Raw genomic sequence first — 18,125 nt, 5'->3', positions numbered from 1 at the left:
ATAAAAATACTTTGCAAATAATCTTAGGGAAAATTCTTGAATTCTGGTTTAGTAACTTTCAGTGATTGTGTTCTAACTATATAGGAGGAGCTGTGAGATACATATTCAGACAGGAAAATAAGTACAGGTAGTCCTCGAGTTATGAATGTAATGGAGCCTGCCAATTACATTCGTACTCGATGATTCGTTGAAGTGAATCACTTAAAATGAACATGAAAACTTGCTTTTGCCCATGCATTCACTAATCGAATGTGCGGATCGTTAAGTCCACAAGGTATCTCAGGGTGGGGAAGGCCATGGGGAGGGGGCCTAGTGCTTCCGACAACCCAAGGCCTCCCGTGACCCACTGAGAGATCCCATACTCCTTCCCACCCTTTGGGGTCCCAAGCTGCTTGGGCCTTACCTACCCAACCAGTCATCAACCACTAACTTACTTTTGGTGCCACGTTTCAGAACCCCACGCTGGCCACACTTGTCTCCTGTGTGGCCTTGGCTTCCAGAGCCCTTGTCCAGCCAGATGGAGAAGCGCTGGGCTGGCCTTTCATTCCCTGCTGAGCCCCAGCCTCTTTCACAAATGGGTATGGCCCTGCCCCGCCACTTGCTGGAGTGCAGAACCTGCCCAAATTTCACAAATTGCGCTATTGCGGAGCTAGAGATCTTGGTGTGCATCCCCACACTCCATGGAGTTTGCTATATAGTATCAGCAGTCCTTCTTTTCCCTTTTCTGTTTTGAAAGATAAACATCTTATAGAGATAAACAAGATTAAAATCTATTAAAAAGAAAAACATTGCAATGTATTTTTTAATAGAGTATATTAAAATAATATTAAGAGAAAAGATCATTTAGCTATCCAATTTCAAATGTAGGAAAACATTCCAGATAAATGAAGATAAAAAAGAACATAATATCTAATGCTTTGCCCACCATCACAAGATGGTGCTAGCACAATAATAGCACGACACGATTTAGATTCCCAAATAATATATATATATATTTTAAAAACCCTGTAACTGCAGTATAAGATACTTTCTGCAGTCCGGACTTGATTTAGTAATTAAAGTTACAAGTTGATTGCCAAATTTTCATAAATTTATAAAGTGACAATATTAACTGACATCCACAGTGCACAACAATTAAACTTAACACAGTTTTTATATAACTCTTGACTTGTTCTTCAGAGATTGTGGAATCCAGTTCCCTTTCTGCTCCAGTTGTAATCCGGAAATTCTGCTTTTCCAGAAAATTAATTAAAGGCTTGAGAATGTTGATAGCTCTCTTGCTTTCCAATCCTTGTAAGACTTTTTTGCCAGTTTTCTTTCAAGAGTTTTCTCTGCAGTCTACCCCACCAAAAAAACAAAGTTTTTTTTCCTATCTGGGATAAGTGTGATTGGAGAATTTGATGTAGTATGTGACACAGATCGTCACATACATAATTAATTCAAACTCATGTGCTAGTTGTTTCTCATTTAAGTTGGTTGACTGTCAAAATTGCATTTCACAATAAAACCTGAAGTCTTTAGTTATGTTTTGAGCTTATTTGGTTATTTAGATATTTCCTCCTCTCATATAAAACACCGGAGCCTGCTTTCAAAAATGTTCTTGTTGAACTGATCTCTCTGAAAAGAATCATTTAAAACAAAATTGTGTTCCTTTTATCTGCAAGGAATTTAATTAAATTTAATTCCTTTTCCTCGACTTTTTTGCTATTGTTTTTCTTTGTCTCTTAGAGATAGATACAGTCCAATTTTATATTTTGTTAAATGCTGCAAGTACTAACCCCATTACAGAAATATTATGCATTTTAAATTTCCACTAGCCTGTCTTTTTCATTAAAAAGTGGAAAACAATTTTAAATATGCTTTTTAAAAAATCTCTGACTGCTTTCCCAGTTCCAGCTTTATTTGTGCCTGATCAGCAAAACCCCACAAATTTAGTATCCAGTAAGTATAATACATATCTTCTATTTTAGTTCCAAAGTGCTTAAAATTCTTACTGGTGAATTGATAATAATCTGATCCATTATTCAATGTGTTTATACTAGTTTCCTCTTACAGTTTGTGAAAGAAAACTTTCTACTGCAGTATTTGTTAATTAAAATCATAGTACCAGTGATAATTGCTTTTAGTTTTGTTCATAAATCATATTTCTCTTCAAGATCTGTGTTTTTCATAAATATGTAAAGCAATTTTTGTTTATTAAAAAGAATAGTACTGATAACAGTATAACTGCAAATAAAAAAATACAAATAAAATTATTGACTAACATGATCTGTATAAATAACCTTTAGTCAATATAAAATTGGATTAGACAAATCAATCCCAGATTAATATGAAGCCTTTCACCTTGTCTTTTTCAGAATAAGATTAATTAAAATATTGATGGTTATCATTGTTACATTAACAATGCACTGCTGAAAATTAGATGAGGATTTATCCTTTCATTTTAGTCTATCAGACCTTTGAGATTTCCAGATTTTAATGTTTTAGAATGTATAAATTATTGATATCATAGCTTGATAGGACATTGCACCATTTCTTAAATGCAATTGTACTGGGTTATTCAATGATAGCAGAATTGTTTTATCTTTTATTTCAGAACTACCATATAGAAATCATGACTCACTATGAAATATATTGCCAGATGTTGCTTCTGCAGCTAAACTGTTATGTATAAATATGAGTGCTAAACACAGAACTTTTTAGTACTGCAAAACTATATATGATGTGTCATGTTATCGGAATAAGGAAACTATTATGCTAGATAGAAGTGCAGTTATACTGTACAGTTACTATATGATTTCTATAATGCTTTTCTCATTGTTTTGTTCACTTTTCTTTGAAGGTTTTCGAATGAGTGGATCATGAGGAACATACTTTAGGGACTTGCCATAGTATGGCTGCTTCTCGATCTACTCGTGTTACAAGATCAACAGTGGGGTTAAATGGTTTGGATGAAAACTTTTGTGGCCGAACGTTAAGAAACCGTAGCATAGCTCATCCAGAGGAGGTTCCTTCTCTTCCACAAGTAAGATCAAGATCACCAAAGAAGAAATCAGAATCTCTGCAAACACAGAAGGGAAATAGTAATGGGAAAGCTAATGATGTCAAGCAGCAGAGTTCTAAAGAATCATGGGTAAGCCCTAGAAAGAGAGGCCTCTCAACTTCAGAAAAGGATAATGCTGAGAAACAAATTGTAGAAAATTGTGAGAAGAAACAAGTGGAACCTCTTTCACCAGTTTTAAAGCGTAAGCGTTGTTTACGTTCAGAGCCGCAACATAGTTCAGAAGAAGTGCTACCTTCTAAAACAGGGAAAGATCGGTTGGAACATAAAAATTCAGTATCAGACAATGTCACGGTCAATCCAGGGCCTAAACGAGCTTGCCGATGTCTTATTTTGGACGATAGTGATAAAAGGGAGGTTAAAAAGGTAACTGTTTGTGCAGAAAAATTAAATCATTCTTCAGTAACCGAAGAACTCATAACTTGTCAATCTGTCAATGGGGTTAATGGGAATGGTTCAAGTGCTACAAAGTGTGGTGACTGTCCACTGGATGGAGCCAGTGCACAGAATAATGCTGATTCCTGTTCATCTGAGGAAAAAAGTATAGCAAAAAATGGAAATACATCATTTTTTCATAGCAGAAATAAGGAGGACAGTTTTATAGACCACAGTGTGCCTTGCACAAATTCACAAGAACAGTTAACCTGCGAGGACCATAAACAAGTAAAGAACTGTTTATCTGAGGAAACTGTTAACCAGATACATGAGTCAGGTACGGGTACGGGGTCCTTTTATGAAACCCAGTCATCTTTGCTAAGGGATTCTGAAGAGGAAGTAGATGTGGTAGGTTATAGCACTGCCACAAAAGAGCAATCTGAAAACACCAACAGCAACCTGGAAAGTTACGATAATGCAACTGCTTCAAATGAACCCGAACCACCGGTTTTGGACTGTGTTTCAGCTCCAATTTCATCAACATCAGAATCTCAAGAACATAGATACACTTTGAGAACATCACCATGGAGGGCAGGCTCAACAAAAAATAGCCCTATTAAACATAACTCTCCATGTAAAGAGAATGGACAGTTTGAGGAGAACAGTCATACTGTTCCTGAAAAGAATGTAGAATCAAATGTTACCAATATCAATGGATCTTGTGCAAACACAGAAATTGCTCCAAGTGAAAGGGAAAGTTACTGTGATTCCAGAGAACACCCAAAGGAAGGACTAAGTAAATCAGCTTCAGAAAATAGACTTGTTACTCCACCCCTGCCATCTGCCAAAGAAAGTGCCAGTCTTCATTCTGTAGAAGAAGAGGAAGAAGAACCCGATGTGTATTACTTTGAATCAGATCATGTGGCATTGAAACACAACAAAGAGTATGTGTAAATATGGTTACCATGGATTCTGCTTTTTTTTTTTTTTTGTTAATCAGATTTCTAGTTTTCAAAATTTCTAGGACTAATTTTTTAAAACTGCTTTTTTATAAGACATTTAAATTTTATCTAGTGCAAAGTAGCAATTTTTAATCTATCATCATAGTTAAGGAGCTTTATGTGAATCTGGTTTAATATAAATTTTGTAGCAGGAAATTCTTTTTAAAGGGCACTTTCCTGTTTGGAGATTTATTTGGAAATAGACTTTGTACACCACAAGTTTCATTTTAACATTTTAATGTTTTTTTAATTTAATATAGAAACATATTTTAGAAACCCATCTATTATCTTACACATTTATTTGATTAATAAAATCTTTCAATTTGTGAATTAGGAGTAACGTAGATCAGCTGTACAAATATAATGTCATATTGATAGGTGCAGACCGGAAAGCATTGATTATTAAATTGAGCTCATTCTTGCTCCAATTTTGTTATTTGGTGCACAGGCTCTAGATCAGTAATGCAGATAGATATATGAAGTTGGTCTAGAAGGAAAATTATTTTTCCTTAATTAGTTAACCTCTGTAAAAGATATTGAAGTGACAGGAGTTCAACCCTTTCTACTTCCTAATTCTTTTATTGAAAAAACAAATTAGTCACACTCATGCTTACCTTGATGCCACTGTGTTAGTAACTGGTGAATGTGGCTATTAACACTCACACTCATCTTTGGGACTACTTTGTATGGTAGGAAAGGCAAAATGATTTTTAGAATTTATGATTGTACTAGTTTAATTCTGCAGTTTACATATGTAATCCAAGACCATGTTTATCTAGCAAGAAACAAGTTTATATTAAATTCTGTAATTCAGATATGTTTAAAGTTATAATTATTCTTATATAAGTGTTACTACTATTGAGCAGTTTACAAGATTTTAAATAGATAAGGCAACGGTTATCAGCTGAGAGATCCACTCACCAGAGGGCTGGTGAGTGATTGATTTTAAAAGCAAAAATTCATTTTAACACTTAAATTGAAGCAAACATCCTAAAAGTCATGCTATCAAATCACTTTTTTTTGCCTTTCGGGCTGTAAATTTGGTTGAAAATTTGTGCATTTTGTCTTGGCTTTGAAAAGAAAAGATGCAGATTGTTTTTATATTTAGAACAAGATCATTTAGGAAAGTCTCAGTATTATTTCAAAAACGTGTTTTATATAAAATATATGTTTTTATATTACATATTGATTTTATCTTTTAAAGTCTGAAACATTTTTGGCTTGTGATTTTAACCCAACATATTCAGTAGATTTTTAAAAAAATTTATGATGGTTTGAATTTATAGTTTAAGTTATGTTCAGTCAAGTTTAAGTTAAGATTTAGTTAACCACTTGGTGAAAACCATGTACTGCTTTTATTTCCAAGTGAAAGACTGCTTTTTTTGTATCAGTACTATTTTAATAGATAATAGATAATGTTGATCAACTGCATGAATAACTCTTTTCTAAAAAGAAATTCATGATTTAGTCAAGCAATTTCATTTGGCGCTTGCTGAACTGGCAACTAAAATTGAAGAGTGGTTTCAATTTGAAAAGTTGCCTTGGACTTGCATAGATTGATTATTATATTATTTGAATATATTTTCAGCACACTTGAAAGCAGATGAGCGTTTATTGTTCATAGGTACAAGAATATCACAGCTGTGACTGATTTGCAGAAAACTGTTAAATGCTTGAGAAGAAAAAAATAGTTCTTTCAATGACCAAATCAACAAACCATCTAATTTCTGATCCTTGAGAAGAACATAGATGAAAAATTGTATGAAAACTGCAATTATTGGTAAATGTCAACAGCTTGATTTGATACTACATTTTCTTTTCAGGATAATTTCAAATATGCAATTTCTTTTTCTCTCCCACCCTATCCTGGAAAATCTTCTCTGGAATTACTTCTGTAGGCCAGAAATCATTTTTAATTTCATAAACTAATTAAAATTACTTCATGGGAATTCATTAAAATTAGGTGCCTGACTACATTACCACATACGACCTAATCGCTATGAGGAATTGTATTCTGTTGCTTTTTCCTACTTGCTGCAGATATGTCTCAATTCCTTTTCCAGTGTTGTATTTACACCATATTAAGTTTATATCACATTTCTAACTTTGAATTAGTCTGTTTGAGATAAATTATAGTGTCAAATTGGCACAGCTGTGCAGTGCATTGGTTTTTATTTTTTTCTAAAACAATAATTTAGGGAAGAGGAAGATAAAAGAAATTAAAAACCTATGAATCAGGGTTACAGAATCAAGGACATTATCATTCTGTTTACCTGATCATGATTAACTGCATTTATTTAGTATTCTAGCTTATCATGCCCAAGCAAGTTGGAATCATAGATCAGTTTTTGCTTTGAAGTTTTGAATAAACCAGAAGCCTGTGTTTATATATAAGGCAAAACAAACTATAAACATAACCATCTGAGTTTGATTAGTTGCTTAGGCTGTCAGGTACAGAGAAGTCAGGATGATCAAATAGTGTACACAAGAGTCTTGCTTCTTCATGATAAGCCATGCTTCTGAAACAAATATGATCTCTATAACCTTTTCATTTAGCCACTCTTGGGTTAGGTTTTGCTGTAACTTGGATTTTAGCAGATTTTATCTGAATTTTTAAAATTTACCAGATAACCCAATGACTATATGCTCATACGCAATTTCACAGCAGAATATGCAAGAATAATTCTCAGGGAAATTAAATACTGATATTTCCTTTAGGAAATGGACTGTATCTTGCCTATAATTCAGCAATTTTACACTACAAGTAGTTTTCGGCTTATGAGCAGTCGCTTACGACAATTCAAAGTTATGATGGACTTCCCAAGAACTACTTATGACCTGGTTTTGATGTTTTGACCACCACCCTTATCACCTGCAGCCACGTGATTGTATTTTGGCTGTTTTACAACTGGCCTAGTGTGTGGCTGTTTGCAGCCTCCTGTGGTCACATGACCATGGTTTTTCTTAATATCTTTTTATTATTTTGTAAGCCACTCAGTCACTTCAGCAGTGAGATGGGTAGCATATAAAATAAATAAATTTGCAAGCTTTTTTTGCAGTTGGTGCTTACTTCTGATTTCTGGCAAAAAAAAGCCTGTTGCCTAAAATTTGCTTAATAACTGTGGCATTCGCTTAGCAACCACAATATTTCTTTAATGACCACCACAAAAACTCGTAAAATGAAGTGTGGTCAAATGGCAACCTGTTTAGTGACCAGCATGACTTACAGCTGTAATTGTAGACTTGATTTTAGTCATAAATGGAGGACTACCTGCATATGTTATGTAAACAGCTGTTGCATGAGGGTCCACATCATTTATAGTAACAGTTAGCAGTTCTTTTTTAAAAAGTATTGTGAAAAAATATCCATTTGAACAGATGAAGATAAATTGGTGCACTGCAGTTTCTTTGGATTCCAACATCTATAAACTGAAACTAATAAAGGAGTATGAAATTGTAGATGAAAACTTGGCACATGTGACATGTCTTTACTCTAGAGTATGGCAATGTGTGGCGATATGTGTTCTGGGATTAATTTCTTGCCTCAGTGTTTGGGGATGATGAGAGTTCAACAATGCTTGAGGTGCCACAGTTTGTCCACACTTTGTTTAGAATTTCCAGAGAGGTGTTTTTTGTTTTTTTTTTACATCTTTTAAATTGTAATTCAGCATTAGAATAAACTCATACATTTTGGTCATATACTATATTCAATTTTGAATCATAATATCTTTCCTGGTTTCTAGGGAATTTTGTCTGAGAAAAATACAGTAGCTAGAAAAAGTCAACATTTGTTATTTAAATAAGGAAAGGTTCACTATAGATCTGACTTAGATTTCAAAGTAATATTATGAAGAAATACAAGCGCTCTTTTTTCTAGTTTACTATTAGCATTCTTTTCAGGATTTCTATTTTGTTATCACAGACAGAAAATTAAAATAATAGAGAACATAGTTGGAAGAGAAATCTGATAACAGATATTGGGCATCGGCAGCTTGGCACATTCTTTGAATATTTACATAAGGGAGTCAAGAGTGTCAGTTAATTGAGAAAATAACTTTACCTGGGAAAATAAAATATTGTGTTTCCTCAAAAATAAGACTGGGTCTTACTTTAACTTTTGCTCCAAAAGACACATTAGGGCTTATTTTTCAGTGAGCGCTTATTTTGGAGGAAATACGGTACTAAATGAATCTGTCTGGCTCAGGGGTCTGCAAATTTAAACACTCAAAGAGCCATTTGAAAAGACCCATAGAAGACCCATAGAAAAGAAAACACCAGGAGCCAATAATTTAACAATTGGTGTGACTAGGTGGGTGTGGCCAACTCAACATCACTCACTCCCACTCAGTCACCTCCTGCTCTGTAATATGGAGTGAGTCTCCATCCCCCACCATCACTCTTCTCAGGCCAGGCAAGGAGTGATGGGGAGGGGAGGGGCCAGCCAGTGATGGGATCAGCTGACAGGGAGCCGCAGCAGAGGCCCGAAAGAGCCACAGGTTGCAGAGCCCTGGTCTAGCTGATGATCTTAACTGGGGCTTAATTTTTGGGTAGGGCTTATACTATGAACATCCTGAAAAATCATACTAAGGCGTATTTTCTGATTGGGTACTATTTTCAGGGAAACATGTTAAAAACATTCAATACTGCCCTTAGTGTAGCTTAGGGTTTTTTATATTTTGTGTATCGTTTTACTATGTAGCTTGATTATATTTTATGTTTGTGTTATATCTGAATTGCAGAATTTTGTTCCATATTGCAGAAGAAAAATAATTATATGAATAAAGATAATGCCTGAAACCTACATGAGCAGAGCAACTATTAATCTGAGCAATCCTGGAAAAAAAAAGATTTGGCCGTCTGCAAACAGTTTGAAAACCTATAAAACAACAGTTTTTTTAAGCAAACCAAAGGCTCATGTGGGATCAAATGCACTTTTTCAAAATCATTTTCACAATGTGTACTCTACTTTATAGTTTATATTTATTTTTATTTGGATTGCTTCTCTAAGATACTTACATTTTTAAATTAAGTGTTTTTTGGTTTTTAAATTTTAGTATAAAGGTTTATAATGTCATTGTGCAATATGCAATGAAACGTGTAATACCTTTAATTAGTTGCATGAAAAAGTTTGAGTAATCCGCTGTATATATTTCTATGAATTCCTAAATGAATGGAAGTTAGCATAACCTTTATTCTTTTTTGTCAAACATAAATTGAGCATGATATCTTTCTGTAAATTTGAATATGCATGTACTATTTAAATGTCAAATTTACAGATGTTAAGATAACGAAAGCAGTGAATAAAACTGGTGTAGAAGTTTGGGTGTTCTTTCAGTTGATTCATTGCTCTTTTTTAATTGTGAAGTTCTTAATAAAGCCCCAAAGGATGATTAGCCTTCAATTAGCTTTGTGAAGAAGTTCCATTGGTGAGAAAATATTCTGATTTTACAACTGCTCAGATTGTGATAGTTTTGTCTTTTTGCAACAATAAGGAGCCTCTTTCTGCTTCAGTAACTGTCAAGTATTGGAAATGAAGATACTCTTACAAAGCAGAAAAAGACTATTTAAAGAAATCCAATCTTAAACTGAGCAATTCCAATGCAAAAGCATGGCTAAGAAATACAAGTTATTTGGAATTGCTGAGACAAGATCTGGGTGACAAAAATCTCTGTTAAAACCATCGCCAGATTTACAAAACAGTTTACTGCAGGTCTTCAAAAAATTGATTTGTTAACATTGATAATATATGTAACTTAACAATGTTAACAGATTGTGATGCAGTTATTTTGACAGTTCAGAGTGTAAAAATAATAATTAGGTATTGTTACCTTAAGTTACTTTCCAATGTCAGAACAAATGTCAGGAAGTGGGTTGGATTTTATTTGTTTGTTTGTTTGTAACATTTATTGGCTACCCATTTTACCTTAAGGTAACTTGGCAGTGAACAAAATATCTATGCACTATAACAATGTGGAAAAAAAGATTTTCAAAAGAAATCAAACATACTGCTTTTTGCAGTTTGTCACTGAACAGTTATTATTGTTAGGTTATGTGATGAGCTGATGTCTATGATTGAAAATTCTTGTGTTAATGCATAATTTTTATTGAATATCCTGTTTGATAACTTCAGTTTTAGTAATATGAAATTTTTGTTTTAAGTTCCACAATATTTTTTCTGATCAATTAGACATTATCCGATTTATTAATTTCTGAGTAGAATTCATTATCTCAGGCTGTTTACTTTAATAATAAGTTTGTGTTCATCTGTGTACCTATATATCTGATAAAGAATTGAAAAATAATTTTATGCAAAAATTTTAAAATATAACATTCTGCTAATGATAGCAGCACTGGAACTTCTATGTGATATAAAGTATTTCTTCATCATAAGGCACTTGCTCTAATCTACCATAAAAGCCCTGTAATTTATAATCAGTTCAAAATTGTGCATATTTTATTCTCAGGTTTTGTCTTAAAATGTAACTCTCTATTGTGATTGGTTTTGAGAATATAAAAAGGTAATGGTTTGCCCTGTCCAGTCGTGTGTGACTCAAGGGGACAGTGCTCATCTCAGTTTCTTAGCCGAGGAAGCCAGCATTGTCCAAAGATACTTCCATGGTCATAGGCCCAGCACGATTATACACCAAGCATGCAACCTTCAATTGCAGTAAGGAAATTCTGCCATGCATTCAGTTAAGGTATCAGTCAACAAAACCAAGATGTTCATGATTTCAGGTTGCTGTGTTTCCCTGAAAATAGGTCTTATTTTCTTTTGGGCTTGAAAATAAGCACTTGGGCTTATTTGGGGGGAAGTCTTTTTTTTTTTAAGTGCAGGAGGTGGCAAATACAGGGGCTGACAGGAGTGGGAGCACAGTTACCACTGGCCCCACCCCCTCCATCCCACTATCTGCTTGCCCATGGCTGCAATGGGCTAAGCTCTGGCATGCCTCAGCCTTCTTGGTACAGTGCAAATACCATTAATTCGGAGTGGGAAAGCAGAAGTGGGGAAGAAGGCAATCAGGACGTGTTGCCTGGCTCACAGGAGGCTCGTGGGAGACTTGTGCAGTGGCACTGGCAGGAGGCAGAGGCAAGGGGGAAGACACATAATCCAGACGTGCTGCACATCCCTGGCTTGTGGGATGCTTGTGCAGCTCCAATGGCAGCAGGCGGAGGCAGAGACAGGATCTCCTGTCTCCTCCCCCTGTGCCTCTGCCTCCATCTGCTGGTGGTGGTGCCACACAAGTCTCCCATGAGCCAGGCGGCCACACAGCACGTCCAGATCACCTCTCTATTCCCACCCCCCTCCGATGCCTCTGCCTCTGCGCTCAGACTCATAACTATCTGCTCTGCACCCAGCGGTCGGTGGGACATGTCCCTCCTCCCCGGGCTTATTTTCGGGGTAGGGCTTATATTAGGTCCACCCCAAAAATCAGGCTATGGCTTGTTTTCAGAATAAGTCTCATTTTCGGGGAAACGGTACAAATCAATTTTATGTTATATGTGATTGTCAAGAATATGACTTGTTGCTTAAATTATACTCATATTGCTGATACAGTCACTGATTCTAAACACTTCATGTATCTGGTTCTTCATTTTACGAACGCAGACTGGTCTACTTCTAAACAACTAAAGAAATCAGTATATCCATTTATAATTAAAGTAGCATTATACTATGTTTATTAAGAGCCTTGGTGGCGCAGTGGTTAGAGTGCAGTACTGCAGGCTATTTCTGCTGCAGCCAGCCGCCTGCAATTTGGCAGATCGAATCTCACCAGGCTCAAGGTTGACTCAGCCTTCCATCCTTCTGAGGTGGGTAAAATGAGGACCCAAATTGTTGGGGGCAATATGCTGACTCTGTAAACTGTTTAGAGAGAGCTCTAAAGCACTATAAAGCGGTATATAAGTCTAAGTGCTATTGTTATTGCTATTTGTTGCAACATATGTACAATAGTGCCATGAGACCCAAATAATTTACATGACAGTTTATATGTATTTCCAGTTTTTCTTCTTTAGGACAGTATTGTATTTATGTATGAAAGACAGGAAGAAGCTGAAAGAGGTATAAGCCTTTGAAAGACATTGAAAACATTCACTGTAATGTTGATTTTTATAAAGGATTCCCACAAATATTTATTAAATGTAAGAGAATCCCTAAACTCTTTAATATAACTTCACTGCCATCCAGAAACAAGATGTTTAGGTATAGAGCTTGAAATACATTTATTAATATTTTATGTAACTGGAAGTTGAGCTAAAATTACTGTGGGGTCCTTGGTAGTCTTTGAGCTTAGTTGTTCTCTTGCAAATGTTTCATTACCTAACTAGATAACATCATCAATGCCAGAAGGGAGTGGGATTTGTAAATATTTACAAGAGAATAACCAAGCTCAGAGATCACCAAGGACTTCAAAGTTTAAGCCTGAACTACAAGTACTCTCTTCTATTGCTAAAATTACTTTATTGACTGAGCATTAGAATGTTCTCTGCAATAATTATTTCAGTAGTCTCTAGAATTAAATATTTGATTGACTTGACCCAATTACATGTTTTATATTAATTTATAGAGACATCTTTCTAAGCATGCACTTACACAATATTCTTTCTCCAAAGAAGCTTGCCTCAGTTGCCATCTTTTAGGAAATAGTGGTATATTGAAATAATATATTCAGCTTCAAAATATTAAGCAATTTGTTTCTTTATTATTGAGTACTTGCATTTGGGCAATATTTTGCACAATCAAAATTTGGGTTGATCTTAAAAAGTTTTCATTCTTCACATACCTCTGGGTTAATTTATCTAGTTAATTTACTTCCCGGGTATTTAAAATGATACCAACATCGGAGTGTAATGTAGTTTAATACTCCTCCCCCAACTTGGTCCTCTCTAGTTGTTTATGAATTATAATGTTCACCCTGTTTTTTTATATTGAAGTTATAACCAAACCTTCAGAGATGATATATGTATTTCATTCTTCAAGCATTTTTAGAAGGCATGCAATGAAGTTTAAAATCATCTTAAGCAATATTTATAAATGTATTAGTTGCACTTTTCTGTTGTGTAAATATCAGACTGATACTGATTCAGGATATTGGAGTTGTTTGATGGCGGCAGGTGTTTTGGTGGTACAGTATAGGTAGCTAGAAGCTTAAACTGAAGTTACAAAAAGCTTATTCTGTGCAGCATCTAGTTTTTTGTACCTGCAACATTTGTTGATTTTCAAAAATGTTGCTTGCACTACTATTGTTGAATATTAAAGAATTTCTGACTTTAAAAAAATACTTGTAATATTCATGGTTCTGTTAATATTTTTTGCTTGAGTCTATCAGATAAATGTGCTGGGTGCTAAGGTTTTTGCTTTCATTTCTACTCCCAGTTTGGTTTGTTTGTGCATAGAAGTCTATAGTGAGCTGTTTCCCTTTATCTCTGTAGTTATCAGAGACTGTTACAAACGATTGCAGTACTCGAGGCTCAGCGCACTCAAGCAGTCCAAGATCTTGAGAGTTTAGGCAGACATCAGAGAGAAGCACTGAAAGATCCCATTGGATTTGTGGAAAGTCTCCAGAAGAAGGTATAACAGTGGGAATCTTCTCATAAGTGATGTTTGAGAACTGATACTTCATCTCCTGCAGTTAGTGAGACTCAATAGTAATAGTAGGAGAGTTGGTGATCTCTGCTGAGGACCCCTTGAATCTATTGTTCTAAAATCATTTCTCCAAAGCTGTGTTTATTTAAAATTGAATTAGTCATTTGTTCATAAAATTGGATGAATAATGGTGGCAACAATTTTTTTCTGCCTTCAGTATTTTTTGTATTCAGTATTGCACCAATGTTCTTGCTTCATTACATTACCGGGAACTAACAGCTAAATATGTCATTGGTAATTTTATCAGCTTATTGATTTTGTGAATGTATTTTATTAAAGAACAATAATAAAGCAAATGTACTTAAAGGGATGTACTTAAAGTAAATGTACTTAAAGGGATATATATATATATATATTGAACATTGTTCAGCTTTAGGTTTTTTGTTTCTATTTTTTGGTCTCTTTGTAACCGCTCAGGATATAATTGTTCAAAAACTTAAGTGAACCAATAATTTAATGAAAAAAGTCAACAAATGGTGAGGAAATTTTAAGCATCTGTTTATAACAATTTTAACTGAGCCATCATTTTCTGCTTCTTCTATATTTTATGTACCGTGCTTTTATTACTCTTGGAAGAATTCCTTAAATGTGTGGCAGTATAGTAATACAGAGCTCGAGATCTAGCATTGCCTTAACATTGGTCCAAGTATATGTAACCTTATATCATATTACTTGGTGGTTTTTCTGTGTAAATTTTTCACCTTTTTTTTTCCACCTGTCAGGTTGATGTAGGGCTTCCATTTCCACAAAGAGTTGTCAAGCTGCCAGAGATATCCTGGGACCAATATACCACAAGCCTTGGGAATTTTGAAAGAGAATTCAGAAACCGAAAGCGTAACAGTAGACGAGCCAAGCTTATTTTTGATAAAGGTAAGTATAAAATGATGGTGCTTTACAGAAGAAAAGTCAACTGCACTATATTAATTCTTTTTTTTTTTTTTTTGTAGGTTTACCTACAAGACCAAAAAGCCCTTTGGATCCAAGAAAGGATGGAGAGGCTACTTCATACTCCGTTTTGCCTTTCAGTGATTGTCCAGAAGCTTCAATGAACAACCGTCCACAAGTAAATATGAACAGAACTAAAGTAATGCCCATATTTTCCAAAGAAGCTCTTTGAAAAGTGTAGATAATTTTATTTGAAAGAATTGTAGACTTTCCCTTTTGATCAAATTATTCTTAAACATCAGACGAATGCTACAATGCCGTATTCACTTGTCAAAGCCACAATATCCACTTCCCATTAGGTCAGTAGATGATGGTTAGGTCAATATATCATAATGTATGGACTATAAGAAACACTGGAAATAAGACGCACCTTGGTTTAGAGGAGGAAAACAAGAAAAAAATAGTTTTTTGCCTCCGTGAATCCCATTTTTGCCCTCCCCAGCATCCAGAAGCACTCTGCAGATCAAAAACAAGTCCAGTTTTCAGCCACCCCAGGATCCAGAAGCACTCTGCCAGCCACAAACGTGTCCATTTTTGGCCTACCAAGCCCTCTGTGTGCCCCATTTTTGCCCTCCCCGGCGCCCAGAAGCACTCAACATGGGCATATTTTTGGCCTCCAGACACTTCCTCGGATCCCATTTTCGGCCTCCCCAGCATCCAGAAGCACTCGAGGCCAAAAATGTGCCCGTATTCCTGTTTTCTGCCTCCCGGTGTTTTTTGCCAGGAGAGTGCTTCTGGATGCATGGGAGGGCAAAAATGGGATGTGTGGAGGGTTTGGGAGGCCAAAAATGGGCCCGTATTCGCTCTATGAGACACACAGACATTTCCACCCACTTTTTTGGGGGGAGAAAGTGCATCTTATAGTCTGAAAAATACGATATGCTTTTATCTCTGTATGGTCTTTAGTTTTGTTAGTGAATTACCAGTTACTGTTTGCAGGTCTGCTGTTCTTCCTTTTTTGGTCAGTAAATGAAGCCAGGTTTTCCTGCTTGAAAGGCAAGGAATGCAACCATCTAGTAATTTACCATTCTCTGCTCAGTAGTACAAACCAGACAGTATTTTCCTTCAGAATGTGCTATTTTGGTTATGGTGTCAGACTGGGACTAGAAAACCTCAATCTAATCAACTTTGTGGTCATTGCTCAGCTATGACGTTTATGTATAACTTGACTCTATAGTAGCGAATGAGGACCAAAGACTTTAAAAATCTCTCCATATCAGAAACGGAGGACAAAAAGTATTTTTTGGGGAGGGGGGGAAACAGCTGGTGGTTGGCTGTTACAAGTTTGGTTATGATTAATAGTAATTGATGAAGAGCAAAGAGTTGCTAGTTCAGCTCCAGTAGAAAGAATGGGTTTTGTGGTTGCTATCAGTAGAATTTTTAGTTTTGATATACTGTGGTGCGATTATTTTGGTAACCCTATGATAACCCTTTTTATTTGACTGAAATTCAGTTATGCATATTTTCTAAATTCCTTTCTTGTTATGTACTGTATTTCAGCAGATGATAAGGGGGCGACTTTGTGATGAGACCAAACCTGAATCTTTTAATCAGCTGTGGACAGTAGAAGAACAGGTAATGTAATAACTGTAATTTTAAAGTGAGATTATCCTATAGTATTAATCTTGTTTTTCTATTTTGTCTCTATTCCTCTTTCCTAAGGAGGACTAGAGATTTTTTTGTGTGTGAAAAATCAAATTGTATTCACAATTATCATTGTTCATCATTACAGAAAAAACTTGAACAATTACTTTTGAAGTATCCTCCAGAGGAAGTAGAATCTCGGCGATGGCAAAAAATTGCGGATGAGTTGGGTAATAGAACTGCAAAGCAGGTAATGAACTGCATTATTGTTAATTTTTAGCCAACTAATAAATAGTTTCTTTTATTTGGTAAAACAGATTTTTAAAACAATTTTTTTAAAATTGTGTTTGTTCTAAGCGAATATAGTTAAAATACAATAGATGGCTTTCCATATATGTCATTCCCCTCATTCCACCTCCAAAGCCTGAGAAAAAAGCCAATGGTTTTTACTGCCTTTCTGAAGGCCAACAAGGTTGGGCCAAGCCACTTACATATCAGGTTTGGAGGTAGTGATCATTCTACAAGGCAGATGCCAAAATGTGAAAGACATATCTCCTGGGTCCCAATCAAATGACATTGTTTTAAAGAAGTGTGCCTGCCTGTTAGAATGTGTGGGGCAGGCAGATATCATTGGGTAGAGGCAGTTCTGCAAATAACAGTCATGTTTATAGATGGTATCCAGCACCTTGAACATCCAAAAGCTTAAAGGAAGCCAGTTTACCTAGCTACATAATGATGTTACATGGGCATATGCCCATAACTACCCAGGGTGCTGCATTTTTTGCCCATCCATTGGCTTCCAGATGGCTTTCAAGGACAATCCAGGTATAGCACATATAAGGCAGGAAGTGACTAGGGCAAAGAGAACCAGATATGTCTTGCATACAAGACAAATTTGTGCAAATATCTTTCTGCCACAGCTGCCACCTGCTCTTCAAGCAAGAACTGAGAGTCCAAGAGGATCCTAAATTTGTGCATTAAGTCTGAGCAGGGGAGTTCAACCCTAAAGCTAAAATAGAAAGTTTCCCATTCTGGGATCCAACATCCAAAACCACCCAGTTTGGCAGAGTTGAGTCAAAGACTTTTCCGATCTTGATCTCCACAACTTCCAAATACTGGGACAGAACCTTGACAGCCTCAATTGATTGGCTGAAGGACAGAGATACATGGTCCCATGCTGACAAATAACCTTCCTTAATAGCCTCATTAAATCTTAAAAAGAAAAATGAATTAGTGAAATAAGGATATGTATTTTTTTTAAAAGGTGAATATCCAATCTATATCAAGAGACATTGCTTCATAAGGGACAGCTTTTGTAACATATGTCATCCTGTTGTTCCGTAGTAGACTCCTTTGCTAAGGTTATCTCGGGAGTAATGCTACAGAACTGAGAACATTTTGTGATGTGTGATTGGTTGGGAAATAGCATATATTAAATTAAATAAATATTTTTAATATCTCTTAGTTCAGATTACATTCTAAGTTTGCAAAAGGCACTTTTATTCTAAATACACCA

The 18,125-nt window shown here is 35.5% G+C and overlaps 1 protein-coding gene across 3 annotated transcripts in view; it reads left to right on the top strand.

The window, feature by feature from the left end:
* ZZZ3 (zinc finger ZZ-type containing 3) overlaps positions 1–18,125 on the top strand; it is a 52,586-nt gene that overhangs the window by 24,406 nt on the left and 10,055 nt on the right. For 2 of the 3 annotated variants that reach the window (XM_026679321.2, XM_026679322.2), the window contains exons 3-8: positions 2,843–4,380; positions 13,867–14,005; positions 14,803–14,950; positions 15,028–15,143; positions 16,526–16,600; positions 16,758–16,859. In XM_026679321.2, the coding sequence (XP_026535106.2) occupies positions 2,894–4,380; positions 13,867–14,005; positions 14,803–14,950; positions 15,028–15,143; positions 16,526–16,600; positions 16,758–16,859 (2,067 nt within the window). In that variant the 5' untranslated portion in view covers positions 2,843–2,893. The remainder of the gene's footprint in view (positions 1–2,842; positions 4,381–13,866; positions 14,006–14,802; positions 14,951–15,027; positions 15,144–16,525; positions 16,601–16,757; positions 16,860–18,125) is intronic. The other variant, XM_026679323.2, reaches the window with a different exon arrangement.

This window comes from Notechis scutatus, chromosome 3 (genome assembly GCF_049901735.1).
Source record: "Notechis scutatus isolate UNSWTSFEM ecotype Mainland chromosome 3, rNotScu1.2, whole genome shotgun sequence".
Taxonomy (NCBI): Eukaryota; Metazoa; Chordata; class Lepidosauria; order Squamata; family Elapidae; genus Notechis; species Notechis scutatus.
Note: the sequence above shows the minus strand (reverse complement) of the source record. Positions and strands in the feature narration are given on the sequence as shown.